This window comes from Amia ocellicauda, chromosome 22 (assembly GCF_036373705.1).
Source record: "Amia ocellicauda isolate fAmiCal2 chromosome 22, fAmiCal2.hap1, whole genome shotgun sequence".
Classification (NCBI taxonomy): domain Eukaryota; kingdom Metazoa; phylum Chordata; class Actinopteri; order Amiiformes; family Amiidae; genus Amia; species Amia ocellicauda.
Genome location: NC_089871.1, coordinates 7,911,474 through 7,938,924, shown reverse-complemented (window position 1 = coordinate 7,938,924; position 27,451 = coordinate 7,911,474). Strand labels below are relative to the sequence as shown.

Genomic DNA, 27,451 nt, shown 5'->3' with positions numbered 1-27,451 from the left:
TGTTATGAAAACAACAAGAGCTGTTACTACTCAGGCTGTTACCTCGGCCTCACTGAGGTGAATTCACTTCAATTTCTGGCTTTAATAATATTCCACGAGTTTCTACTAGTGCAGTAATTAGACCATAAGTCAATTAATGACAGGATTGAATTAATCATTTTACTTGACGGTCTCAGACTACAGGAGGATTGTTTTTGTTTTAATTAAAAACAATAACAATAAATCCTAGTGCTGGTTTTTCTTTTAAAGATCCTGCAATGTGAATTAGAGTATTAAAGAGACGCGGCCTGTTAGAACTATTATCCTCTTGGTTAAATACAGTTTCCAAATGATCATTAGCCCAAAAATTGCAATGGATTTTCAGTCCCCTGCGATGCAGATTGTGGAGAGAGTGCATTATGTATCCTGCTGTGACCCGTCGACGGAGAGGGTTGTTTATTTAGTGTGGTCCGGGGAGCGTGCCGCGCAGGAGGGTGATTCACAGCAGCAAATTGCCATTTAATGAAAACACAGGGCCCTGTGGATGCACCCCCCCGCAAGTCATTTTCTTGTAAAGTGTTGCCGACAGACGTGATTGATACAACCCGAGTCATGTGCTTTAAGGCAACCTACAAATCAGGAGAACAACCGGTGTAGCTCAAAAAGAGGAAGAAGGAAAACGGAGCAGGGAAATTCTGTTATTTTATTTTTTAGACTTGTCGTTTGAATTGCGGCCAAAATTTAAAGCAAGTTTGTAACGGCCACTCTAATTAGTTGTTTTTCAGTAATTAAATAAGTCTTAGCTGTGTGATTCTGCCTACAAATCACATTTAAATAAGAAGAAAATCTGCTTAGTTAGTAGTGCCTGATGTGGGGCACAATTCTGGAGCTGTGAGACTTCAGAGAGGTCTGTCACTCAGTGCGGTGCAAACACCTGCAGTCCTTTGCTGGTTTCTTCTGCCTTAGTTCTGTCCACAACTAAAGGAGATGAAAGATGTGACCTCTCTCTCGTTCTCTCTCGTTCTCTCTCTCTCTGTAAGCTCCAGAGTGAGATTAATCCCCTTAGTGGAGAGATATGGGTTTAAACGTTGGACTGGGAGACAGTTCTCCGCTCTCTCCTCTTTGCTAATCTTTGAACAACCGAAACGGCTCCAATTATGCTCGGCTCTGTCGGTTTTCAATTTGAGGCGTATGAAAATAAAGAATGTTCTGTTTCAGTTCTAACGTCGGTGCCAGGAAATCGTGCTTTTTCTGCAGTTTTTGAGCATTCGGTGGCAGATGTTTAATAATCATAATAACAATAACAGTCCCAGGCCATAGAGGCAACAGCATAGCAAAGGAGGAATGGGAACTGGAAATAATTAGAGTGCGTCCCATTTGCAGATTAAAATAGTTCTGCCGCATTTGCAGTGCAGGGTATGCGTTTAATTGGCCAAATAGCTTTATCATTTATTTAGTTTCTCCCCTCTGTAGTGATTTGTATGCCTGTTTCTATAAGCCGCTTCTTGGCAGACGGTTAAAAGGCATAACAATCCATTGTGTAACGGCAACGGTCGCTGTGGGTGACTGCCACATTTGCACTTAAGTTTATTTACTGTTATTTTTAAAATTATGTTAAAGCCTCGTTTAATAATAAGTCAATGTTCTAAATGCAATATCGGAACCGATTTTCTAGGAAATTCAATAAGAGATCAGTCAACAGACGATAGACCAGCATTCTATCCATACATGTGATATTTTATGTGTATATATTTTGCATCTTTTTCAGGACACATCAGCTGCATAGGGTTTCGCTCTTAAATGACACAATTAGGGTGTGTGCGTGGGGGTATATAAGAACTCTAAATTATTTACACCAATCTGATAAGTGCATTGATGATTATTGTCACTGTGTAGAAGTAGCCAGGAATATTGATTTAAGAAAAATTAAACCAACTGGGCCCACTGGTAATCAAGCTCCCAAAATACTGTATGGCTCCCTTTCCCGCCGTTGTGGCCGTGAATCAGATCGTAGCATCTCTATGAGGATACATGGCGTGGTTTTGCAAAATCGGTGGTGAGTGAAATGTAATCAATAAAGCTCACGAGTTGTGCAGCGCGGCGGCAGCGGGGGAAGCGGATTAACGGAACAATACGTCTTCGCTAACAGGAGCAGCCGCGGTGATGAAAATGGATGCGGTGCATCACGGACATAAACGGCGTTCAGGTCGTGATTATGTGCCGCTGATAGATTTCCAGCTTTAGAAATAATACAATATGGTATTAAGATGTGTGTGTTTAATAAAAGCCCACAGAACTGAGAAACCAACTGTGGTGTGATTCTGTGTGCTACCTTGTCTTTGTCTGAATCATTTTCCCGTCGTTTTCATCCCTCCTGCCTTATAGTGTGAGGGGCGGCACATTCATTTCCGCACAAGGTTTGAGTACAATATTGTGTGTGTCTGTGTCAACACATTTACATCTTTCTTTAGGGGTTGTGGATGTAATTATAGCCTTCTTTGTTGTAGCTTGTGTGTGTGAGCAGAGTCTGGTAAACTGCCTTTCAATTCGAGCCTCTTTTCCCTGTAATTATGATCGCAGATGTTACTTTGACAGAACTGCTCTTGGTCTTGTGTTTTTTTTTTTGTTTGGCCCCGCCACCTCTCTGACTCTGGGACTCACAGGCGCTCCGTGCTTTGCCACAAGAGGGGAAACGTTCCTAATGATACGACACGTCTGGCTGTTTAACGGGAACTGCTGTCAAACCCTCACGGTGCGCCAGTGATTAGCGCCTCACCTTCTCAGCAAATGATTTGGGGTGTCAATGGCGCCAAGTGCTTCCCCGACTCGCACCTCAGACAGGGGTGTTGCTGGTGTGTTTTGCATCTCAAACTGGGGCTCCTTGCAAGCGCAGGTAGCAATTGGGCCTCAGGGCGAGCCAATCAAATCAACACTATTACAGCATCATATTGTCTCTCTCTTGCTGTCTCGCTCTCTCTCCCTCTCTGTGTGTCTCTCCCTCTCTTTCGCTCTTTGTCACTCTCTCTCTCCCTCTCTGTGTGTCTCTGTCTCTCTCTCTCTCTCTCTCTCTGTCTAGTGGGAAGGCCTTGATGAACTTTGGCCAGGGATCTATTGCCCTGCTCTGCTTTACACATAATTTCATTACTAATCTCAGTGTGATAATTCTTGAGTTCTCTCTCCAGCCCTCGATCTAAAGGGGTCAGCTGTCCACTCCTGTGCCCCTTGTGGCTGAAACAGAAAATGAGTTTGGCAGCCTGAGTCCCAAGTATCTTACATTCTCGAACTAGTATGGCTCATTCATCACTTAATGAGACCAGTTTAACATCATCCCTTTCAGGACCTTTCAACTGACGAGAGACATTATTATTAAACCAACACACTGCCGTAGACCTCAGAGTTGTGTGGATTGAGGTCTGTACAGCACACTGTCGGGTTATTGAGAGTTTAGTTGAGCTCGTTTTCCTCACACTGTCTTTGTGTCTAGTTCAAGGTCGACGGAGAGTGGAGGACGTGGATAGACTACGAGCGCTTCCAGGAGCTGATCGAGGAGTACCGAGAGAGTAGGGGGGGCAGGAGCTTCTCCGCCCTGGACTACATGGCCAAAACCCCCGACTGGGCCCTGTTCGGCGCCAAGGAGAGAGGCTTCGACCCGGCCGACACTCGCTTCCAGCGCAAGAACAAAACCAAAGATATCTCCGGATGCTGACGATCACCGGGGACCCGAGCCATAGAGAGATAGTTAGATGTTGTTATCGTCTTTTTTAGGATTTATGCAATACACTTCGCTTGGAAAGGGAAAGCCACGATTTGGTAGGATATTCCTGTCGAATAACGTCTGTACTCGATGGGTGAGTTGTGTATCTCAACAACATTGTTGATCAGCTGCCTTCTGGGATGTCGGAGTCCAGAGGTCCTTAAACGAGTTACCCTCCCCACCCCCAACCCGTCCTTTTTGTTCTGTTTTAATCAGTTGTCTTTGGAAGATGCCCCTCCGGTTGTTGTAACTCAGTGTGTGTTCAGAAGACTCTGTGATTGACAGATTATTATAACTGGCTCATCTGATTGGCAAACGTCAGTCATTATTCAAAGTGAAAACAAAGCCGCTCATGCAAGGAATACGTTTCTTTCTTGCCTGCCTCAGCCGAGCCACTTGTTCCTTGCATACGGCGTTTCACTAAAAGAAAAGAAGATGAGAGAGTCTGCTTTTACATAAAATCCACCACAAAATACTTTTCTACGACGACGCTTACCTGTGTCCCAGGGATGACGGCAGCAGTCTTCACCACAGATCTCTGATGAGCCTCCAGTAGGTTAATGTGTAAAGTAATTATTGTGATTGTGTTTCAGTGGTGTCTGATTCGTTTCCCAGTGTGGGGTGACATCACCTAACGGCTGAAATTAAACTCACCATCGGCGAACAGCTTCAAACCAGATCAGAAAAACCCGACAGGGACAGGATGGTGTCGTGATTGTATTTGTTTTCTTAGTTTGTTGGGTGGGGGGGGGGTGTTTTTTCTATTGCACACGAAGTAGCAGCCGCCATTGTGAACCAAGATTATATTGCAGATTCATAACTCTAACAAATTGACAATGAAATAAAATGTATATTCCATCTTGAGAAATGATAAAAGCTCGTTTTGTATTTTCACTTCCAAGTCTTGGAGTCCCTTTTAAAATAGCTGGTGGCCATACAAAAGTAAACACAAACTTAAAAGTCTTCACATTAAGACCTGTTTGTGGTATTTCCATGCTGTTTAAGGGATGGGGGGCCGTTTTCTCCTAATGTATTCCCTCATGTCCTCGGTTCCTTTGTTTCCTAGAATAATAATCCTCTTCTCTGCTGAGGTTTTAAATGTTGTTTTGATCTGCCTTTCCTTTTATTCCTATCAGGATTGCGTTCTGAGAGTTGCGTCTCCTCAAACCCCCTCGATGGAGACACACAAAGCAGGCGCTGTCAGTCAGCAAAGTAGGTCGCACTCCCTGGCTGTTGTATTTCGTTAAATTAGCTGCAAATTATTACAGACGAGTTAAAAGGACAGAGGGCAAAGGGAGGGCAGGGAGGTGGGATCATTCGTCACGATGCAGTCTCACTCGCCAGCGGGGGGACCCTCCCATAAACTCGTTACAGGTAATTGTGTTTTAATCATCTCTGTGTGTAATAGAACTAGCGTGTTACAAGTCGCACGCGGTCTCTGGTTAATAAAGCTGCCGTTTGTCTTCGGCTAATAGGACAAGGAGGTTAGAGTGAAGCCTACTCTATTATTCTTTGTGTATCAGAGACATTTCCATTACTGTGAGCGCCAACTCATTGGGACGGACGTTTCAATTAGGCTCTGCAGGACACACCTGTCTGTGTCGGCCGCTTGTTGTCTCCTAAGTAGGGCCATGATAAATCTCTCCAGTTGTCACAGGAGATGATAAAAGGCTGCCTTTTTACCTGAGTGGATAACGAAGCCAGGAGATGCTTCCTGTCTGAAATATGAAAGGCACAAGCTTAGGCTGCCTGTCAGACGTGGTCCCCCTTCTCTGTTTATCTCTCCTGGTTTTATTGTGCCTGTAAACCAAATTCTCGTTTCTCCTCAAAGGCCCTGGATGCGTTCTCATATTCGGGCAAAGTGTCAGCCCCCTCGTGCCACTGAAGTGACTGCTTTAAGATGTTAAATGTGCTTAAGGCACCCCGGCGTCAGTGGCTTTGTTTCTCCCCCTGTCTTAACAAACAAATAAGATATGAACGGCATGCCTCATGAGCAGCCATTACTCGTCGCTTGCACGCAGAAACCTATTAGCACTTCGAAGGAGAAATAATTGCCTTTTATCGATCCTCGCCGGGCGATGGGGTCTCGCAAAATGCCGGCGGCTCAGACCACAGTTAGACAGAGAGGCCGACGGGGAACGAGTCCAGAGCGGCAGAGGAGGCGAAACGGCAAGTGATTCACACCGTCGCCGTGTGGATTTACAAGGGCCTCGTTAATGGTCTCAGGGATGAAGGAAATGGAGGGAGAAAAACGGCAATGACGACGTGATTTGGTGTGAAGGTTGGCAAGAAATAGTATTGATTTCGCACTCGGACGATGCCTTTCTTGAACATTAAAAGGTGCTTATTACCCCCCACTGCCCCCCGGTGTGATGCTTTCAATTCAGATCTGGGTTAATGCGTCCGCTTCTCTTGTGCTTTATAATCAATCCCCCCCGCCGGAAGATTCACACACACAGCCAGTGATCTAGTGCTTGTCAATATTGAGACGTTTAATTGGTCTATTTTTGACAGCAAAGGGACATTACCAATGTCATTGCCTTCCAAAAACAGCGCCTTCGTTCAGTTCACCCATACACTGCTATTGTCCTTTTAATGTTGTTGTTATAATAAATAATACAAATACAAATAATGATACACAAAGCTTCAAGAGCACATATGTAGAAAAAAAGAATGAAAACCCAATGAAAAAGCTTCAGGAAAGCAGATTTATATTCAATACTATTCACACCAACCCGGATAATCTGAATTATCTGTCACTTGGTTTGGGAACAGCGGGCGCCATGTCGTTGTTATTTTTAAGAAAACAAAACTTAACATACCAAAAAAAAAAAAAAAGAACCGCGTCAGGAAAGAGTTTGACAATAAGAAGCCCAGACAGAAGTGACGGTTGCTCCTTGTTGTGGCTGCTGCTCTTTCGACGGACGCAGCCAAGTGGATCAAACCGCAATACAAACATGCTGTTCCTCGGCCAACCTGTAAATGAGAGCGATGGCGATTTCGTATAGCGGCCGCAAAGCATCAATTATTCAGCAAGTTGCACAAGACGAGGAGAAAGGTGGAGCAGAAGGGGGGGAATTAAATATGTTTGCATGTTGCCTGGAAAGCAGTTGTTCCCGAGATCACAGGCGGGGAGCAGAAAAGATGAGAGGGAGGAATTTATCAGAACTGAAAGACAAATAGACCGGACTGGGGGGATGTACCCTGTTTATCTGATGAAGGCAAACCCAAATTCTCAAGATGTGTTTCACTCAGCAGTATCTGTGTTCAAGTGGTATTGATTGTTACTGTATTATAGGTTTCATCTAGACATGCATTAACTCGTAATTTGTAAAATTGTATATATTTGTCCCTTTGTCTAGCCTAAAATGTGCACTGAAGTTCATACCTGTTAATGTAAATTAAAAATAATAACTATCCAGTAAATTATTATTGACTGCCACAGTTCATCTAACGAAATGTACAACTTTTTAATAACACATTAATCCTCATTAACGGCACGGAAGAAGTGACAAGTCGCTACTGTAATTATGTGTGTGCAGAATTCCAATTTTATATCTTATTAAACTATTGCACTCTAGATCAGAAACTAGGCTCCTTGGATTGAAATAAGACAATGAGAGTCATTTTAATTTAGATATTAAAGTCTTTGGATTTGTTGCGACACTTTCAATGTGACCGTGGTCAAAGTCACCGATTGGGATAGCAGTAATAATCAAGATTGTGCTCAGCGGGCAAAAACACGACCCTCCTCCCAACCTGAGCCACGAGCAAATTTACAACCAACATTGATCTCGACCGGAGAATTCATCCGTTTGACTTCAAAGGATGCGTTTCAGTCAGTGCCTTGACAGATCATATTCGTACCTCTTCAATGTCAGACTCGGGGGGGGGCCTGAGCGGATCAACTTATAACTTTGTTATTGTCAAATGTCAAACGTCAAATGCTACTTTTATTTCCGTCACCAAGCTATTTTGGTTGCTCTGTGACCTTTGTGACTTTCCACAGCTTCATCTTCTGATCTCCGGTCTAAACTTAGTGCGATCACATTGATTTTACCATCAGGTTAAGGTTATCAGGATATTAATAACATCAGAGGATTTCACAGTGTGGTTAATGTTTGATGTAGTTAGAAAAGGACGTTCAGGAGAAAAGACTCCCATTCTCACCTAACCAGTTTTTTTCCAGTTTAGTTGTGTTGAGATCAGTGTTCAGTACTCTGTCCCTCCACCACCCCATCATCCCCCTGTTTTCCCTCTCTTTGATCTTGCCGTTACCTCTCGGATTTCTGTAGCCGAGTTCGACGGGCCTCATCCTCGAGGTAAATTGTCTTCTGCTGTTGGGTGTCGTGTGTCCCTCCTGAGAACCAGTTATTTATTTTAAAGATGCACACATCTCTGGGAGAAGGGAACGTGTCTTTGTAGCGGGTTTGCACACGGCCCGTGATGCTGGAGTCTCTGCTCTGGTGAAGACGTTCCTCTGACGCCAGTCCACCCGTGGCGTTTTCTCTGTGCTTTGTCCATCTGTTTGTTGCCCGGGTCTTCCTGCGTGTCACACATGTATTCTGGATCCTGTTTGATATATGTATATATATCTTAGCAGCTTGCTGTGTTTAGTGAGCATATTTAGTAGGCGGAAGGGGTGCAGGAAAGCTAGTCTCTACAGGGCAGGGGGACGGTTTCTGGGCCTGGAGTCAAACGACGGGCAGATTTGGCCTGAGCCGGAGCCAGACCGAAGTGGCGATTGCCAGAGAGGAAATGGATTAAAACAACACAGACGCATCGATACAGAGCAGGCTGACTCCAGCGGAGAACCTCGGTGAACTACGAGCCAAAGAGTGTTCAGTTGACTTGGTGTGTAGTGAATTCATGTCTTTTTTTATTGTTGCCTGCCCTCTTGAAGACTAAACAGAGGCAGTGAAAGGACATTTTCACAGACCAGTTGAGGGTGTTGAGTTCAGACTGTGACCTACAGATGCTACTACTATGATGACTAACCTCCAATGTGTAGTATCACGGCTTCTGACATCCCGATGCTCATACTGACTGACACAGAATCACAGACACTAACCTCCCTGCTGTTACACTCCTGCTATACTGTCACACATACTCCTCACCTAATTATAGCTCACCTGCATACTAACATAAAGATACGATACTTTCTCTGTATAATATTTTATAGAATGCATCTTCAGATCTTCAGCACATTAAACTCATTACTACTATTATTATTACAATTCTATTATTACAAGGACGTACTCAACGCGGGAGGCAGTATCACCTGTAACTCAACGCAAGAACACCGTTGACCTTTAAATCTGCCCGAGTCATGTAAAACTTCGGCAACGGGAGAAGTCGTAATGAGAACCTCCTCTTTGGATGACCTGGACTGTTTCAGTGCCTTTTCTCTGTCCGCAATATTGATGCTTTTGTGGCTGAAGATGCTGAATTTGCATACTTTTATGCCATAACAAATGTAGAAGACAGATGACTCCTAGTGTATCTTTATAATTAGGCCGCGTGTAACTCGGGCCCAAGTGAAGTGATTGAGCATTCTTCATTTTTGCTTGTTTTTTCTTTTATGGATTGTTTTTTTGTTTTTCTTTGGTTCCTTAATCTCACTACATGTATAACCAGTTTAGAAGCTGAGACATTTAAAAATAAACGTAAACAGATGTAGAAATGAGCTCTCCTGTTCCTTTAAGAAGTGTAGTGTGGTGCACAAGCAAGGAGCTGGGCTGTGAATCTCCTTGCAGTTAAAGGCACCTAGATCACATCGAGGGCCGCAGACGCACAGCGAATGGAGGCAGACGCATGGAAAGTTAGAGCTCTGGACTCCTACGTAGAAAACCGTTGTCATAATGGGAAAAAGTGGTGCAACACGTTCTACTACTCAGTAGGCTTAACGATTCATCTACAGACAGTTTTGGCACTCTGGTTCAGTTTTTAACAAGGTGAGACTGATGTGCATACCCAATGTGTGTCGTCCTCTGAGTCCCTAAGCATTAAATGTAGCATAGAATGTTTTTTTATCTTTTATATTGGTTTTGTTTTCGGTTTATGGTGGAGCATTAAAAAGTTTGGATGTATTATCCTCTGTGCCTAACTGTGAGCTCAGCAGTACTGAGAACAAAGACTTGCCGTATATCAGAGACACTCCGGGAAGAAACTGCTGCCTGTTTTTATTTTAATCATGTCTGTGCTTTGGGCCCTCAAACCCCCCATATTGTCCTCTGGTTTCATCGTAACGTGGAGTTCATAGGATCTAAGTCGTAGTAGTTTTCCTGTTTGATTCCCCCACACACACAATTATCAACTTTTTTACATTCCTTGCCAATTCCATTTCTGTCCACCATCGCCACCATTCCCGATCGGGGGAGCGGGATGGTTTGAGATATTGATGCGTTTCCTCGTTTGATTTTGTTGCAATCGATTCGATTTGTCCTCCGTTTCCATCCGATGCATCTGAGCCCCATGCGTTACCAAGCCGCTCAACAAGGCCGGCTCCTGTGCTGAACGCTGGAAACATTGTGACCTCTCACGGCACATTGCCCTGCCTGTGTTATCCCCGCAGTTTGCCTGCCAATCCTAATCGCACAGTGCAGAATGTGTCCCTCGACAGGATTTAGGTTTGGCGGTCTTCTGAACTCACGGCCCATCTTTCACCTCACACCTCTCGAGCCGGTTTAGAATGATCCCACGTTTATGACACTGTGTCTCGACCAGAAAGCCCCACTTAATCTCCACTGTACTCCGCCGTCCTGTGCCGATCCCTCCAGTAGTAAATTGCACAGCGTTATTATTTGAACTCGGCCGTATTCTCTGAAAGACATTGATTTTGTGTCTTCTCTCTGAACTACTGGGGACTGAGAAGCTCACGCCCCCACTAAGGCCATGTCTGTGCTTTGTTGTTTTGTCTGATGGATTGTAAACCATGACCAAACTCTACACCAAGCCAACCCCACACTCACAAAACAAAACAAAATTCTGAGAAAATGCAAACATGTCATCACTTTGAACAGCCGCAGTAAAAGGCCTATTAGAAAAGGACCTTGTCTCGAGGAGTACAACTGCCTGGGCCAAATTGTTAATTGTTTTTGGTCCCCCTAAGCTTTCACAACCCTAATTATATTTACTGAAACCCATATTAATCTTTTGCTCTCAACCCGGCCACTCGCCTTTGATGCCAACTGTGTGAATTGTACAGCAGCAGTGAATGACATTCTGCTTTCCATAAGTTAATTAATGTTCAGTGCAACACATTGTATCTTCAGTTCTGGGACTTCTTGCATATTCCCTTGCATGGGCACAATAGGATAAACACATGATAGGTAGGGCAACCGTGTCCTGACTGTTTCTGCTTGATATTTTAGAGCTACTGGTCCATCATCCTCTGGCGCGGAAACGAAACTTGACTATGGGACCGCACATTCGAGAACTGCCTGAATCGCGGGTGTTGTGCGTTACATGTGCAATGCATCACCTTGGGGTGATGGTTGTGATGTATTGTGCTTTAATTATTGTAATACAATGTTGTTTCTATTTGATTTAATGCCGTGAGGATTCAAATTTTCTCACACATACTTATGATTGAAAGTGCTGGAATGCCACAGACTAATTACAATTATGTGTATCTAATGGTTCGGTCTCTTTTATTACATTTTCCCAGCGATGAGTTGTTACCCAGCAGTGTAATGTAATTAGAACAGCAAGAGAGCGCTGCTTTGCACGGGGGCCGATTCCTCACCGCCCCGCGCCGCACATGAACACTGATTGCTCGTTGGATAATGTGCTTAGCGCTCTTTCCTCTGACACTGACAATGAAGTCTCGCCGAGGATGTGCCATGACTTTGAGCAAATGGATTCATGCAATTTTATGAACCATGATTTCATGCAGCCTGAATGTAATTGTGACTGAACATGTATTCCAGCCTGGTGATGTCTTGCAGTAGAAAGAGAAGCAAATGAGAATGTGTGGCATAATTAACGGGATTGAATGTCTTTTAGCTGCTGTCTAACTATTTGATGACTTTTGATTCCAAGTTGTGGTGGTGGTGGTTGTTGATTTTTAGCAGCATGAATCCACAAGCTGAGTGATGATCCCAGAGTGTCACACACACACACACACACACACACAATGTAGGAATTAAGCAACATGAATGTAGACATGTTGTCATGTAGTTATCAAGACATCCATGAATAACAATAACACAGTGGGTTTTAATGAGGACATGTGAATGACTGCTGCAGTGATGGGATATGGCAGGAGCAGAGCAGGGACCCAACACAGCAGCATGCTGGCACTAAGTGGATGTGACAAATCCCACTTCCAAACACCCAACATTTAAACCTCATCCAGACAGAAGTGAGAACCAGATCAACAATCAAACAAACCAGCAATGGCTTAAACTTCCCAGTTCGGCAAATGAGAGGACATTCAAATCCATCTGTTAAAGTGATACAACATCCTTTAATCCTGTGGGTCTCGATCTCAGCCCTGGTCATCCTGGTCCTCATGTCTTCTGGTTTTAGCTCCAGCTCTGGGGAACTTACATCAGTCATTAAGTCAATGACTTCAACTGTTTCACACTGGTCAATCATTTAAAAAGGTCTAGGAGACAGCGTTGTCTCCAGGGCCAGGGTTTCAGAACCACTGCCTTAATCCATTGCACATTGCATCAAAGTTGGACAGTGTAACATTTTTAGGGGGTAAAAAAAAGTTGATGTCGGTCCAGCTTTGTTGCTTCTCTTTGTGGTAAAATGGAGTTAAATTTAATTTCCCTTCCTTCAGTGTTAATTTACCAATGGACCCACTGTATCCCTTTTATGCCTCTTCCTCCCTCTTTTATCAGAATGAATAAAACATCAGTGGCCGAGATCTGCAGTTTGTAGTGTATCTTTATGATCAAGCCCAACATCATCGGAGCAACGTAAAGGAAGCGTCGTGTGGAAACCATTAGACATCTGAACACAAAGTAAGTTGCCTGTTGTCATTAGCCAGGAGGACTCTCTCTGGGCTGTAAACTGAGACTCTTGTATTTTAATGTATTGCCTCTGTCCAGTCGGGTGAATATGCCAGATTGGATTCTGTGTGTCATTTCCCCTGCCTGACCCTCAGGTGGGAGAGAAATCCATATTTTAAGCAGGACGACAAGCATCCAATTCTTAGACGAAGAAATACTGCCTTCGTGACACGCCTCCATGTTGACAGCCACATAAACTTTCCAAAATAATACAGTATAGAGATCAACTCGGCCATTAGGAGCTCAGACTTGGTGGCTGGAGTTTACACCTGTTCAGCACTTAGTCTTTCTTCATGTTGACATGTTTCATTGGCAAGAGACTGCTTACCTTCAGTGCAGCAGTGGCCGGCCGATGATTGCTTTCTTGCAATGATTGTCCGTTTGTATTGAGAGATGGTCCTGCATTGTAATCATCATGACTACCTCCTTAGTTTTCCCGCTGAGTCTAATCCTAAAATCTCAGTGCTTCACGATTATAATATCAGCAAGCATGTGGAAGTGACGACACAGGCATCGCCTCTGAGCTAATATTTCCCTGGATACCGAATAAGTCATTACCAAAATGATTCTCCGGCTCAAGTGGAATTATTGGTGTTTTAGATTGATAACCAGATCGGATTCATCTATGAATTTTGCTCGGCCTTGGCAGTGTACAGAAACGCAAAGATGGAGATAAGGCAAAGCACTCCATTGTGTTTCACTGCAGGCTGTATTACCATAAGGGATATAGGCTGCAGTATGGCCTGGAAATGATGGGATTTGCTACTGCACTAGAATAGCTGTGGGCAGCGAGGGGGATCCAAAAATTCAGGACAAAATTAAGTGGCTGTCCATCAAAAACAGGGACCAATTGTGTTTATTCATGAAATCAGATCTATATCCACATATAGACTAGGTATCATTTCACTGAGTGTTGCTGGTCTGCTTGCTTTGGCACAATGCCGCTGTGTGAAGTATCCTGGTGGTGTGAGCTCAACTATCCCCAGACGCCTGAGAGATACCAGCTGGTGAGCCTCAACCAGAAGTGGCCTTTTACTCTAAACCAACATTTGCTTGCCATTCCATGATTTATGTCCCAATTTTACTATTATAGTCTTTTATTTCAGACGAGATTCGTAGGCATTTTATTGGCATCGGGTGTGGAATCTAAAATGCTACTGCATCCGAGTGCTACAAAGGCAAAGCAGCCTTTACTAATTTGTAATTGGATTACTTTTGGCAGGGGATTGAGATATCAGATGGAGTATCGGCCGTGTTTTCCTGTTTTTTCTTCCTGACAGCGCCGTTGTGTTCCAGTTGATTCACATTGCTAATCTAATTGAAGATCAAAGGCTTATTTCGCAGGGTGTTTGAAATCTGCTGATCCTATTGGCAGTCGCTAGTCAGCCCTGTCTTATACAGAGACGCCTTCCAAAAAAAGCCGTTCAGAGCCTTGAACCACAGCCAGAAAGCCTGGCCTTAACCCGCGATCCTAGCCGCGCCAGTGAGACTCTTGTCCGCTACTCTATGTAGAGGGAGACGCGTGAAACGGGACGACTTCTGTACTTTCCACTTAGACGCCATGGTAATCCTCTCAGAAACGAGACTAAAGGGTTTTCATATTCTCATTCACTCCACATGGAATCGCTTTCACTGCGGTTAATGAGCCGGTGAGTCTGTTTCGGCGCATACAAAAAAAATCCTTAACTCTATCTGGCCTAGTCCTCTAATCACCTGTGCAGTGCATTGTGCCTATTTATTACCAATTACTATTACAGATGTGAAGGGAAGCAGTGAAGCGCATAATCCGCTCACATCATTTCTTCAGTCGACACAGCAAGGGAAGATATTAAATCAAACCCACCGATCCTACCTTATCTCGTGAAGAATGATGCTGAACGGGATTGAACCACATTGTGCGGTTGTGCGCCACCCCACCTTGTTGAATACGGACACCGTCTTATTTCACCAGAGATCTGGGAAGGTACATTTGGAAAGTTACCAAGTGAAAGCAGTAAAAAAAGTGGTGAAAGTGGTGCCAGAAAAGGAAAGTAAAGTCATAAATAACAATTTGCTACTGCATCCACTCATTTTCAAACACAACAACAAAACCGCACAAGTATTGTCTAAGAATCTGTATAAATCTGTTTAGATTTATGTACAGTGCCTTCCACGTCAAAACTCACAGCTGCTCTTTACAATTTGCAACCAAACGGAAGTATGGCAGCTTTCTCACATGTATTGAGAATTTTTGATGCACCAGTGGAAATGATTTTATATATTTCTTGAACTGATAATTTAAGGAGAAAGAGAGAGAGAAAAATGCTTTTCTCCCTCCTGTATTTGATAGACTGATAGTAAGTAAGCTGAGGTGAGTGAGTAAATGACCTCGCTAAGAGAGGTGGAAGGGTCCAACAACTTAATCATTGCCTCGACTCAGATACATTGCCCTGTGCCTGTATCCGCCAGAGTAAAGACTAGTGCCCTGTCTGGAAAATAAACCTTTCCCTTCTCCTCATCACCGAAATTGGTTTAACTGTTTGTGACCAGGCTTTGAATACAGACACCCACGGCACGGCACTGCTCACTTTTGCAGTTGTGCCAGAGAAGACGAAGTGAGTGTCAAAATGCTTGGCCCAACAGGCCTTCTGGGAACTGATTGGTTGTTTTTTTCATTACCTACCTAAGTAAATCTATTTCAGACACTCTTCTGAATCATTTGATTGAAAATCATGTTTCTAAATGACGTCAAAACCAATCGCTCTACTGAATGCATCATATTTAACATTTCCCCCTTGTTAATCGAACCACAATGGAGTTATCTGCCGGATTCGTGCGGTTCTCTCACACGTGTCAGCGATTCACGCCTTATCCCACTCGATGTTAAATCAATTGGTATTCCTGGTGCATTGGTTAAGCATTCACGTCAAGTCCCAAACCAGCATGTGCTCCTATTAATCTTAAATACAGGCTTCAGGAGATGGGGAGCAGATTCTAATTGCAGATTAGAATGCATTAGGGTAAACGGCGACTTTGTAAAAACTGAACATTTCTTATAAGTGGGGGGAAGAAAGGATATCCGTAATCTGGCAAATGGTGAGATTAGCGGTGAACAGAAGACGTGAGAGGATAGGATGTAGAAGTAAAGTCCGGGCTGAGAATGTTATGTATATTTTTTAAAAGTATCCTCTGTAGTACTTAATTAGGTTGCCCTGTAAAAAACAAAAGATCTACCTTTAGAATACTAATGAGTTTTAGGACTGAATATATATTTATTAAAGTGTCTATGCAGTGTGTTTTATAGGAACACATTTAAATGAATGTCTTTGCAATGGGGAGCTCGTTGATCATTTTATTTTTCTAATTAGCAACAGCAGTGTGTTTCAGAGTTACTCGAGTGGTGGCCCACACTCGGGGGAGCCACCGAGCATTATTCGTGGGTAGACCTGGCATCAGCAGATGGCACCGTGTGGCTCCGTCAGTGTGAACCGCCCAGTCTCCGGTGCCCTGCGCTGCTTTTTTGGACACCAGGTGCCGCGGCCTGCGATCTCCGAAGGCTGTGTGGTCAACAGCTTCCACATGGTAAACAGATGGACTCTCCAGGGTCGTCACACATGAGTGCACCACTCACATGTCTGTGGCACGCTTTCATTGTGAGGTTACACACCATGGCTTAGAGTAAAGCATCGCTAAAAGGTTCTGAAGAGAGCAGCCCGACCGGTCGTTTGCTTCCTTGCCATGCCTTTTGTTTTCCACCTGCTGAAAGCTATTTTAATGGGCTGGCTTGTGGTCACCAAGGTCTTTAATTTGTGTGAATTGATGGTAATTAATGGAGTATTATATCGCAGACAATTCTCTAGGTATACGTTGAGATGTGAAGCATTTGCTAATGGCCTTGGAAATACTGTGGAAGAGACCGGTGGGTATTTGAAAGAGATCTGCATTGTGTCGAGTCACAGCTTTCTCCCATCACCATGTGAAATCACATGTCACTGCAGACCAGCCTCTTGATATGGGTGTTCATTGAAAAGAGGGAATTGCAATAGTTAGACAATGAACAAAGTGAAAGAAATGCATCCTGGGCTACAAAATCAAACCCACATTTTGGGGTAGTGTTATACAGCACCTTCTTTTAAATCAGAACTTTGTATTCATTCATTCATTCAAAAGCAGATTCCCCCCCACCTCCACAAGCTTTCAAGTTATAAGTGCAGGGCCATCGCTGTCAAGATTGCTAGTGTTCAGGCAGGGATGTGTCTGAAAAGCCACAGTCTGTCTGAGTGTCTTGCGACTACAGAAATCTATCAAATATTATAGATATTCATATAAAGCAAAAAAATGCCATTGTGTCTTTCAGATTCCCAATCTTCGTATGTTTGACTGGGAAAACCAATGTTTGTGTGACTACTAAATATACTGTATATGGTAAGTTAATCATCACTCTCAAAACACACTGTACATTTTGTTAATTAAATGAACCCCTGGCTATTTAATGTAAATGAATCCTGTTTATATAATCTTATTTAAATATAATATCATCCCAGGTGGCCATCTTTAAACTAATAAATTAACCCGACACCTGGTTCAACAATGTGACCTGATCTCCAAGTATGGGGGGAGCACTGCATTGATCTTCAAGAAAGAAAGGGAAGGGAAGTTCTCATACATGCCTCATTTGTATCACATTCACACAATGGCACACATGAGGGGAAGTTAGGGACATTTTTGGAGACCAGTGGTAAACTTCAAAACAAACCCCACGACTTATTTTCTGTTGAACCCAGATTTGATCATTATGATAATAAAATGTTTTTGAGCATTCAGAGGCTTTTTTGGGGGGTTTTGAAAGAGATTAGCCTGCACTCTCGTTAAAGGTCTCCAACCTTAACGGTCTCATAAAATGAATTGGAATCGCATTCTTCTAAAGCACTAAAAGTTCTTGTGCCTTTCTTAGCCTAACCAAAATAGTTTCGCCCAAGGACAGCCCGAAGACGGCACCAAAAATTGATATATTAAACTCTTTATTATAGTGCAGTATTATTTAAGAAATGTGTTCGATTTGATTGACACGTCGGCTGGTATTCACACAACGCACATGATAAAGTGGCCCTGCTGGAAGTTGGTTTGTAACAATTCATTAACCTTTAATGATGTGATTTGAAGTTCTCTTGTCTGATGAGTGCACCCAAAACACCACCAAACACCTTCAAATCCAAGAGTGCAATTATAGAGTGCAAGAATTCATAGGCAGCCTGCCAGAGGTAGCCATATTGCAAGCGCATAAACAAAGCTTTTGCATGCCAGAGAGTGGAAACCACAGAGGCTGACAGCCCTAACGGTCCCTTTCAGGGGCCAGACCCAAATCTGCATCACAGTCGGGTTCGGGTGCCATGCAGGAGGAGAGAGACTGGGGGAGGCCCATCACACACCAGTGGAGCTGGAAGCTGAAACAGACGTGTTGAGCAGCCCAGAGGGCTAACAACAATATATACAGTATACAATTTGTACATGACCATGGAAATAAAACTGTGGAAATGAGCATCACCTAATTTATTAGTAGTGTATCAATCCCTTTAAGCAGGGTGTGGCAAAACAAACAATGTCCCACTTATTGGCAATAATCAAAAATAGTTTAATTATTATTATTATTTTTATTTCTTGGCAGACGCCCTTATCCAGGGCAACTTACAACATAAGTGCAAACAAAGTGCAGAAATACAGTGAAGTACAAGGCATCAATCATTACAAATTCAATTTAGCTAAAACAGCAATTCAAAATACATTTTACAAATTCCAATTTACAATTTACAATTTACACAAGTACAATAAGTGACTTCCTACATCCTGGATGGTGAAAGCTAAGTGCTGTCAAGATGTAGGGTTACAGACGAGGGCTACGGGAAAGGGAGCAAGGAGGAAAACAATCAAGAATGCAAGAAGCATAATAAAAACTGTGAAGTGCTATCTAGCAGGGATAGAGGACTAATATTACAAGTACTGTCGGAAAAGATGCGTCTTGAGTAAGCGCCGGAATGAGGTCAAGGACTGTTTTGACTTCGGTGGGCAGGTCGTTCCACCATTTAGGGGCGAGGGATGAGAAGGAGCGGCTCTGGAGGAAGGAGAGTGGAGAGGAGGCAGAGTTAGTCTCCTGGCACTGGAGGAGCGCAGTGGTCTGGAGGGGATGTATGGAGAGACGAGTGTCTGAAGGTAGCTTGGTGCAGTGTGGTCGAGACAGCGGTAGGTGAGGGTCAATGTCTTGAACTGAATATCGCCGGTATCGGGAGCCAGTGGAGGGAGCGGAGCAGTGGAGTAGCGTGTGCAAATCATGGCAGAGAGAATACCAGACGAGCCGCAGAGTTCTGGATGAGCTGGAGCGGCGGGTAGTAGTTGCAGGCAGGCCGGCCAGGAGGGAGTTGCAGTATCCAGACGGGAGAGGACCAGTGGCTGGACAAGTAGCTGAGTCGAGTAGTCGGTGAGGAAGGGACGGATCCGGCGTATGTTGCTCAGGAAGAATCTACAGGTGCGTGTCAGCGTGGTGATGTGCTGGGTGTAGGAGAGCGCAGGATCGAGGGTGACTCCTAGATTTTTAGCGGAAGAAGGAGAGAGTGTGGTGGATTCCAAGGGGATCGAGATGGGGAGGTCAGCAGAGGGTGAGGAAGAGTGGGGGGAAAAAGAGGAGATTCGATTTGGAGAGGTTGAGCTTGAGGGGTGCGAGTGCATCCAGGCGGAAAAAGCAGACAAGCAGGAAGAGATGTGAGAGGGTCAGAAGAGGGAAAAGACAGGAATTGAAAATTGAAAAAAAGCAAACGGGAATTAAAAAAGAAAAACTGTCCCCCTCTCTCTCAGAGATGCTTCAGTCTACAGGCCCCTTCTCTTGCATCTGATGACACCCTGCTCCTTTTATAGCCCATTTACCCATGATTCTCTTGGTTTGTGCACCCACCCAGTTAAAAAGCAATAAGCGGCTTTCAGGCGACCAAAGGACTGTGTCATCTGTCTTTATTTCCAGTCTGATAAACAAGTCCTCTGTAGTCCTTCCACACGACTTTCTGTAGAGTTGGGAGTTGTAAATATTTGATGCATATTCCTCCCTTTGAAATCCCTCTGAGAAGGCAGCCATTTCTGACAGCAGTGTGTTTCAAATGGGGAAGCACAAGGCAGTTTTGTTTTCTGTAATAGTCTAGCGTGAAGAGGAACCAAATAAGTAGTTTTGAAAATGAGCTGCGGGATAGAAGAGAAAAATAGCCCCAACCTCTGGGTTATACTCATGTCGTAAATTTGCCCGTAAACCTCTTAGAAGACAAAGGGAGAAGAAAGAAAAAGATTCAGTGTCATGTCTCTTCAGAGCTGCTGCTAATGATGTGCAAAGTACCATATTTCTCTCGGCCTCCCTAATGCGGTCTTTGTTTTCACAGGTGATTCATTTGTTCTGTTTGTCTCTGATCCCGGCGTGTGTTGATAAACGAGCTGTGGGTGCCTACAGTCAGGGCTTTACTGCCGCCGAGGGAGTCGTTGCGAGAAAGAAGCCCGGTGGGTCTGTTCTGCAGGCAGTAGCTCAATAATCGTCACGGACAGATGCTCTACTGTCTCTCCTTCGTTTCGCAGCCGGCAATCTTCCAGTCGACCCGAGGAAGCAGGCCGCAGCAGCTGACAGTTTAGTCTGGTGTTATTTACTGGAACATGTAAAATTGTCCCATACTTCAAATGCATGGTGTCAGCTTGTGGGATTTTCTTTTCCTCACCAGATCTGGCAAATCTATGTTAATCAGGGTCACAATGCCGATCTGTACACTGTCAGTATGTCAGAAAGAAACATCACATAAAAGTCACATAAACCTGAAGCACTGAAAATAAAACCTCCTTCTATAAGCATCACAACTTTGTGGACTAACAACATATTCCAGCAGCACAATGTGTTCAGTGTCATTAGAGAATATCGTGCATCGTTACATACTCTGACTTGGATCTTTCTCTTAAGAAAGTTTCCGCCCCAGTGCTGCTTTCACTTATGCAAAGAAAATATCATTTTAAATTGGTTTATTTTGACAAATACAGTGGTTGCTGTGGTGGGGAGCGTAGAATAGACATCCAAGAAGCTCCAAACTTCAAATGTAGCGATCAAACAAACATTTGTACTCAACAAAAAGGAGAATAAAAGCGCTTTAAACTTGATAGCCTGTGATTTTTCAAATGTCCAGGTTTTAAATTTCAGTGCATTTGTGTTTTTGTATATTTATTTAGTGTATATTGTTTTATATTGGCTCTGGCTTCCCCGCGACCCTCACCAGGATAAGCGGTTTCCAAGATGGATGGATGGATGGATGTTTTATATTGGGAAAGAAGACAGGGTTATTATTATTATTATTATTATTATTATTGTGTTTATTTATTAGCAGACATCTTTAGACGCTTTACATTTCACACAAGAAACATTTTAAAGCATTACCAAAGCGCAGTAATACAAGCAGTACAAAATACAGTAAGTACACATCGTGGTACAAAGAGGTAAAAAGTACAGACATAATGCAGTTACATCCCAGGTAAGTGCTAAAGGAAGGGAGGCACAGGAGGAGATGCAGTAAAACAATAATGCGAACAATACATCAGTAAGCTGGAGCACAAGTGAGAACACTTAAATAAAGTGCATAATAGCAAGAGTGCTGAGTGGCCCGGGAGATCAGGCCGCTGTATTACAGGTACGGTCTGAACAGATTAGTCTTCGGTGATGGTGCGGTCCTGACCTCAGTGTGAAGGTCTATCCACCACTTCTGTGAAATACGAAGCTGGGGCGGCAGATTCGAGCAAAATCTAGCAAATTGTCAGTTGTCGCTTGGATGTTGTTCTGCGAGTACAAAACCTGAGATGCATTAGTCTGAGAGAGGAAGTCAGGCCACTGAATTGTGCAAATGCATTCTTCCACAGAACAAGAGATTGCAGCACATTAGAGTGAGAAATGTTGAAGAGTATAGCGCTGGAGTCCTGCCAGAACAGAGCTCAACTCAAAGGCAGTTGGCACCAGACCAGCACTGGAGAGATACCTACACAGACTCCTATACGGTACAGGTAGCCATCTCCAACTATTGATTCGAGTTTCCCAAATTAACAACGTCTGTAATCCTCCTGGTGATTGTCTCATTTGCTGCCAGTTCGGGATCTTTCTGTTTCAAGCTTTTAATCACTTGTTCCTGTGCTCTGCTTGATGCATCACAAACAAGCATAAGATATACCCAAAAATAGACCCTTTCCTATTTTGCTACGTGTTTCTGTAGCTCTTATGTGACTTGCAAATCAAGACTGAAATCCTTCCACCCTACTGTTCCTGGTGGCCTGCGTTGTGTCCCTCTGGGCTCTACCTTGGAAGCACCTTTTAATTCTAGAGACAACGAGAATTTGCATGGCTCAATTTGCAGGACATGTTTTATTAATGCCTCCACTGAATAATGATCTTTCTCACATTATTTACTATTAATGGAGGTTTAAATAATGAGACCTGGAGTTTTCCCCATGCTTGAAAATGTCAGACTGTAGAGTTAGTGTTTTTTTTTGTATGTGTGCTGCATATATTAAGATTGGTATCTCTGCTCATTTATCTAAGTAATTAATGACCAGTTGATTTGCTGAATTAGAGTTGTTTACCAGCACTGATGAGTAACCAATTATTTTCTTAGCTCTTAGGTATCTATTTATTTAGAATTTGCTAGTACCATGATCATAGCTTTTTTGATCTGTCTTTTTTTCATTTAAAGTGACACTCTTGTAGTCATGAATCCATGTCATTGCACTAAATCTAAATCTTTCTTGGCTAAAACCTGGTACATTTCCTTTCCATTTCAATTGGCTATGCATTATTGACAGTAAATAATACCTCGACAGAATTACAAGACTTGAATGGGGTTATACAGTCAGTGTCATGGGTTGATACCTCAGTGATGCCCACAGATTCAAACGTGTCTCATGACAACATTTGTGGCAGCTTATATTCTTTTAAATGACACAACTAAAAATAAAATAAAACAATTATCAAATGATCTTTTCATTACATTTTGACTGTATGTAACTGTTGTAACCTACTGTACTTACTGTAATAAACACTATTATAGCCTATACAGACACACACACACCCAATGCAAAGCTTCTAAGTGACAAATTACTCTGCTTGTCCATTAACAACTGGGAGGCCACCATTGTTGTAGTTAAGCTGTAGAAATGCAGTGACATTGTGTCCGGCTACGTATGGTGACGTAAAGGTACTTCCACCTAGAGGGGTTTGTGCACAGACATAGGTGCACCTGAGCTACAGTGGACACACCCTGGACTCAAACAGACAGGCCGAGGTGCACCTAAACATGGCCACTGGAACCTGACCATAAGAGTGGGGAATTGGGAAATGGGAATGGTGGAGCATTAGTCCCAGCTGGGTTAGTTAGGTACCTTGGTAAGAGCCGTTAACCCTGCAAGAGAAGTTTCTATCCACCATCCCCACCTCACCCCACTTTAGGGTCGGCGCTGGCATAGTTGAAGTTTTCCTAAAACAAAAAAGTTATTTATTCGCAAATGCTGTGTCAGTGCAGATGTGTCGGATGCATATATGAGTGGTACATCGACCTGAAAGGAGACCAAACTGCATTATTATTATTATTATTATTATTATTATTATTATTATACTTTTGATCATAATATATTTTCATCCAATATACAAATGTAGTTCGTTATTATTTATTCATCAAATCTTTTGCTGATGCTTTGTTGCGCAGGTACCACAGGACGGTGCTGGACCCGCAGGAGCCGCGCAGCTCCGCACCGGGGCGGCCTGTACAGGGGCAGCCGCAACTTGCATTTAAAAAAAGACTACAGTGGGCTACAACAACACAACCCAAAACTGGTTTAATCGCTCGTTTTTCCACCTAAACGCACACCGCTGTCCTTTTTAAGCCCGATAAAAGCCAGCTCGCATCAAAGGGAGCCCGTATTGAGCGGGTGTAGACTGGGATGAAAAGGAACAGGTTGTGCTCCAGGTTTTTTTTTTAATTATTTTAAACCTTTGACAGAGTACAGACCACACACTGGGGCGGAATAAGGTCGGCCATAATAACCGCAGACACAATAGCATGCGATTCTGCTTCGGGTCTGACCGTTTCCACCAGTCCAGTCGTGTAATGCGTGCTGTGCCGCAAAACATGTCCAGTGCGATGGTCTCATTGAACAGAAACCAACACACACTGTATTGTCTACACTACGGTAATAGCTCATCATAAATCCCAAATTGATTTATTAAGCGGGTTATGTTGATTCATATTATTATTTTTATTATTATTATTATTATCAGCATTAGATTATAGCTTGTTGTCGTCCCAGGAGATGGTGCAATATGTGAAAGATATTGACACGCATCTGTCCAGATGTTTAGCAAATTGGCCAGGCTGTGCACTGCTCCCACAGTCGATCAGAGTATGTCCAAGTGATCTGGGGGAGATGGGTTATTATCATGCAAAGCAGAGGCATCTCACTCCACCTGCCATTGACGGGGAACACAAACGTAACAGATTGTAGGCAGAGCCAGTTGACTCATGACCATCGTTTTAGGCGATGCGCTCCTCCGGTGTAGCGATGCACGGGTTAAACACACTGCCAGGGGATGCTCGGGCTCTGTAACTATAGCGATTATAAAGAAGAAAATGCGCATCTTTTCCCCCACTCTTTGAAAACGGCAACAGTGGGAGACAGAGCCGGTATTGCGCCGTGTGGATGTATGTACCCACAGGGTTATTAATGCGCCCCGGAGCTGCTGCTCTCCAATAGACACACCGGTGCTCTGAATTCAGAGCAGGGTGGGAGGATTTTATTCTTCCCTAGCATCTGTGACGCTGGAGTAAACTGGGGAGGAAAGAGAGGGGGGGGGAAAGAAGAAGACAAGAAAAGAAAAGGATGATCTCTGTTCAACTTCGACTATGGGGATAGAGCATAAACGGAAAGGACATTCACATTGATGGGAGTTGGGGGGTGAGGGTAACTCCATTGCTCAGGTGCGAGATGGGGCTTTAGACAGACCCGCACAATCCACATGGACTTGCCGCCGGAGACACGGAGCACTTCTTCAGCCGTGCGTAGGGATGGAGCAATAACCAGAGCCGGGCAGAGAGGAAGACTGGGATCTGACTTGCAGAGAAGTGCGCAAATCTCCCCAGCCGGGTCTATATAATCATTCTCTTGTGCGTTGGGCATCAGACTGGGAAGACTGGGATAATCGCTTTCGGGGAGACAAGATTACCTTCAAAGGTAAGTCGTTAAAGCCCCAATTCAAATGTAGATCTTGGGTATAATGGCACTCCTTCACTGCATTGCTGTGAGAGGGGATAGGATGCCCGGCAGCAGTCATGCCTTCCTCTCACACTGGTCCTCCAAGGCTGGTCTCACCTGTTGGCATTGGCCATGCAGTGGAAATGGGTCCAACACCTTAAAAAAATAAAATAAAATAAAAAGGCATGGGCGATTCGTATAAGGAAGGGGGCCGTGTTTCACTTCACTCACCTCGTTGTGATCCCCTGTGACCACTTCTGTGTTTCTGCTGATTGAAACAGATGCCCCCCCAATGCACTTGCCCCCTGTAGTTTGCAACTGTGGGTAGAAAAGCTCAAGGCCGTGGGTCGCCCCCTCCCCGCCACAGCCCGCACTTTCCCTGGTGAGTAATCAAATTGATAAATGATATATTGACGTGTCACTTTAAATACAGTATTGACACGGTGGTGCCTGACATGATTTACATATATAAAATGGGGGGGCTTGATCCTGTGGAGTGGTGCTAACTTACCGAAAACGTGCCGCTGCGTACCTCTGTCCAAATCGTTTTGTGTGCGGATCAGATTAAAGATCAGGACTGACAGATATATAATCTATTATTATAATTATTTTTCCACCACCCTCGTTTATCAGTACATTATGTGATATGTCAATGTAAAATGGGCGCTGCTATGTGCTGAAAGTAAGTCGGCATTGATTTTATTTAGCCATTCATTTATTCCTAGCCGAGAAAGAGCAGAATGGTTTGGCATTTTAAGATCCCCTCAATGCATGCTCATTATTATCATTATTGGTGATTTCTTGGCAGACTCACAAAAGTGCAGTAATCTAATTAAATCCTCTATTCAAATTAAGCATTCACACAAAGAGCAATTTGAAAATGTTAATATCAAATACAAAGCAAACATCCTAATTCAAAGTTCACATATTATTATCATTATTATGTTTTTCTGTAGCTAAAACTCTCCCAGTAAGACTGAAATGTCCTGAGTAATGTCGCCATTAAAAGCAGGGGGGTGATTCCTGGTGGGTGTATGCATTCTTCCTTTAAAATAAAACAAGAGAAAAACAATCCCTCCAGAGAGATTGAGCACCCCGCCGTCCTGGAGTAAGTGATGTGCACAGAGCCAGAGCGTGCAGCCTCCTGCGCCGCACACACACACACACCGAGCACAACTCCTGTGGGCCTCACAATCAGTCCTGGCCAGCGCCTGCCATGGGCTGCAACGTGGGCGCGAGTGAGTACCTGCTTCACACTGATGAAATATTAACGGCGGACTTCCGGTAGCAATGCTGCTTTGGGAGAAGCCCACAATTGGGAGGCAGACAGAAGGACTGAGCCGTCCAGGGACAGCCTCCCTCGCGCTCTCTGAGTTGCTGCTCCGACAGATGGAGGTCACGGGCGCGCCTAAGAGGGGAGGTTCAGAGGGAGAGGGACCATGGACCTTGTGCGATGGGATGGAGGCTCAGCAGACACAGCCAGTGGTGCTGCGGTACCCGATAGAGTATGGTCCATGTGGGTAAGCGCTGCCTGGCTTGGGGGGGGTTCTGCTGGAGATTTGGCACACCTTCCTGCATTTGAAACATGTGCCGGTTTACTGTTGTGTTTGATCTTCTGAGGGTATGTTTTGGTTTCCGGTCTAACCTTTATTTTCACAGGAAACAGTGGATTTGTTACTCTGATCCCAGGGTTGGTGTGAGCCCTTTCCTTTTATCTGACTCGTTTTTTTCCCAACCTTTTTTCTTGTCCAAATTGGAGCTACAGTCCTTTCACTCCATTCCAGCAGGCTGCTAGCTCCGGGGGCTTATTCATTTAAGACCAGCGTCTTGGAGAGCTCAGTGTGGGATTTGATTGAATCTGCAGCTTTGCCTTGCTACAGGCTGCCAATACATTTGCCACTCGCCACTCAGTAGATTGCAGTCGAGTAGGACTTGGGTGTGAGTTGGAGTCAATTACAGTTGAGCTTTTTTTTTTCTCATTGCTGTTGTTCCTGTGCCTGTTCTTTAAAGGACCATAATGTGTGCTGCTGTGACAAAGCCCTGAACCTGCCGGGAGATGGGTTTTTTTCCATGGTTTTTACTTTTCTTCTGTCCAGTGGAGGAGCTTGTAGGAGCTTGTATGAGTGGAGTTGACTTTCTCATTTGCTCAGGTCCTGGCCTGGGTCAGTACTCGGGCCTCATAGCTGCGGTGTCCAAGGTCCAATCCAACAGTAACTCAAACACCTGCTTCATAAAATCTATTGGAGCTGAGATCCATATCTCTGGGTGAAGGTCAGTTGACTTTTGCAGTTGCATGTTTATTTGTTTTTATAGATTTTAATCATTTCCATTTAAAGTATACTACAGCATGAGAGTTTATTAGTCTGCTCAATAGGGGGAATAGCTGTGTTTTTATGCATGTAAGCATTTTATTATTATT

The 27,451-nt window shown here is 43.9% G+C and overlaps 2 protein-coding genes and 1 long non-coding RNA gene across 3 annotated transcripts in view; all 3 read left to right on the top strand.

Annotated features, from left to right (window-relative positions):
• The window catches only part of tyw1 (tRNA-yW synthesizing protein 1 homolog (S. cerevisiae)), a 61,517-nt gene extending 54,941 nt beyond the window's left edge, over positions 1-6,576 (top strand). The window contains exon 16 of the mRNA XM_066695358.1: positions 3,464-6,576. Coding sequence (XP_066551455.1) covers positions 3,464-3,685 — 222 coding nt within the window. The 3' untranslated portion in view covers positions 3,686-6,576. The remainder of the gene's footprint in view (positions 1-3,463) is intronic.
• Positions 6,577-17,072: 10,496 nt separating this feature from the next.
• LOC136718012 (uncharacterized) lies at positions 17,073-20,905 on the top strand. The gene is made up of 2 exons (XR_010805253.1): positions 17,073-17,160; positions 20,151-20,905. It is a non-coding gene; the product is annotated as an uncharacterized LOC136718012 (long non-coding RNA).
• A 3,747-nt stretch (positions 20,906-24,652) lies between these two features.
• Positions 24,653-27,451, top strand: part of LOC136718291 (calcium-binding protein 8) — a 47,515-nt gene continuing 44,716 nt past the window's right edge. Inside the window, exon 1 of the mRNA XM_066695976.1 lies at positions 24,653-25,011. The gene's annotated coding sequence lies outside the window, so the exon portion shown is untranslated. The remainder of the gene's footprint in view (positions 25,012-27,451) is intronic.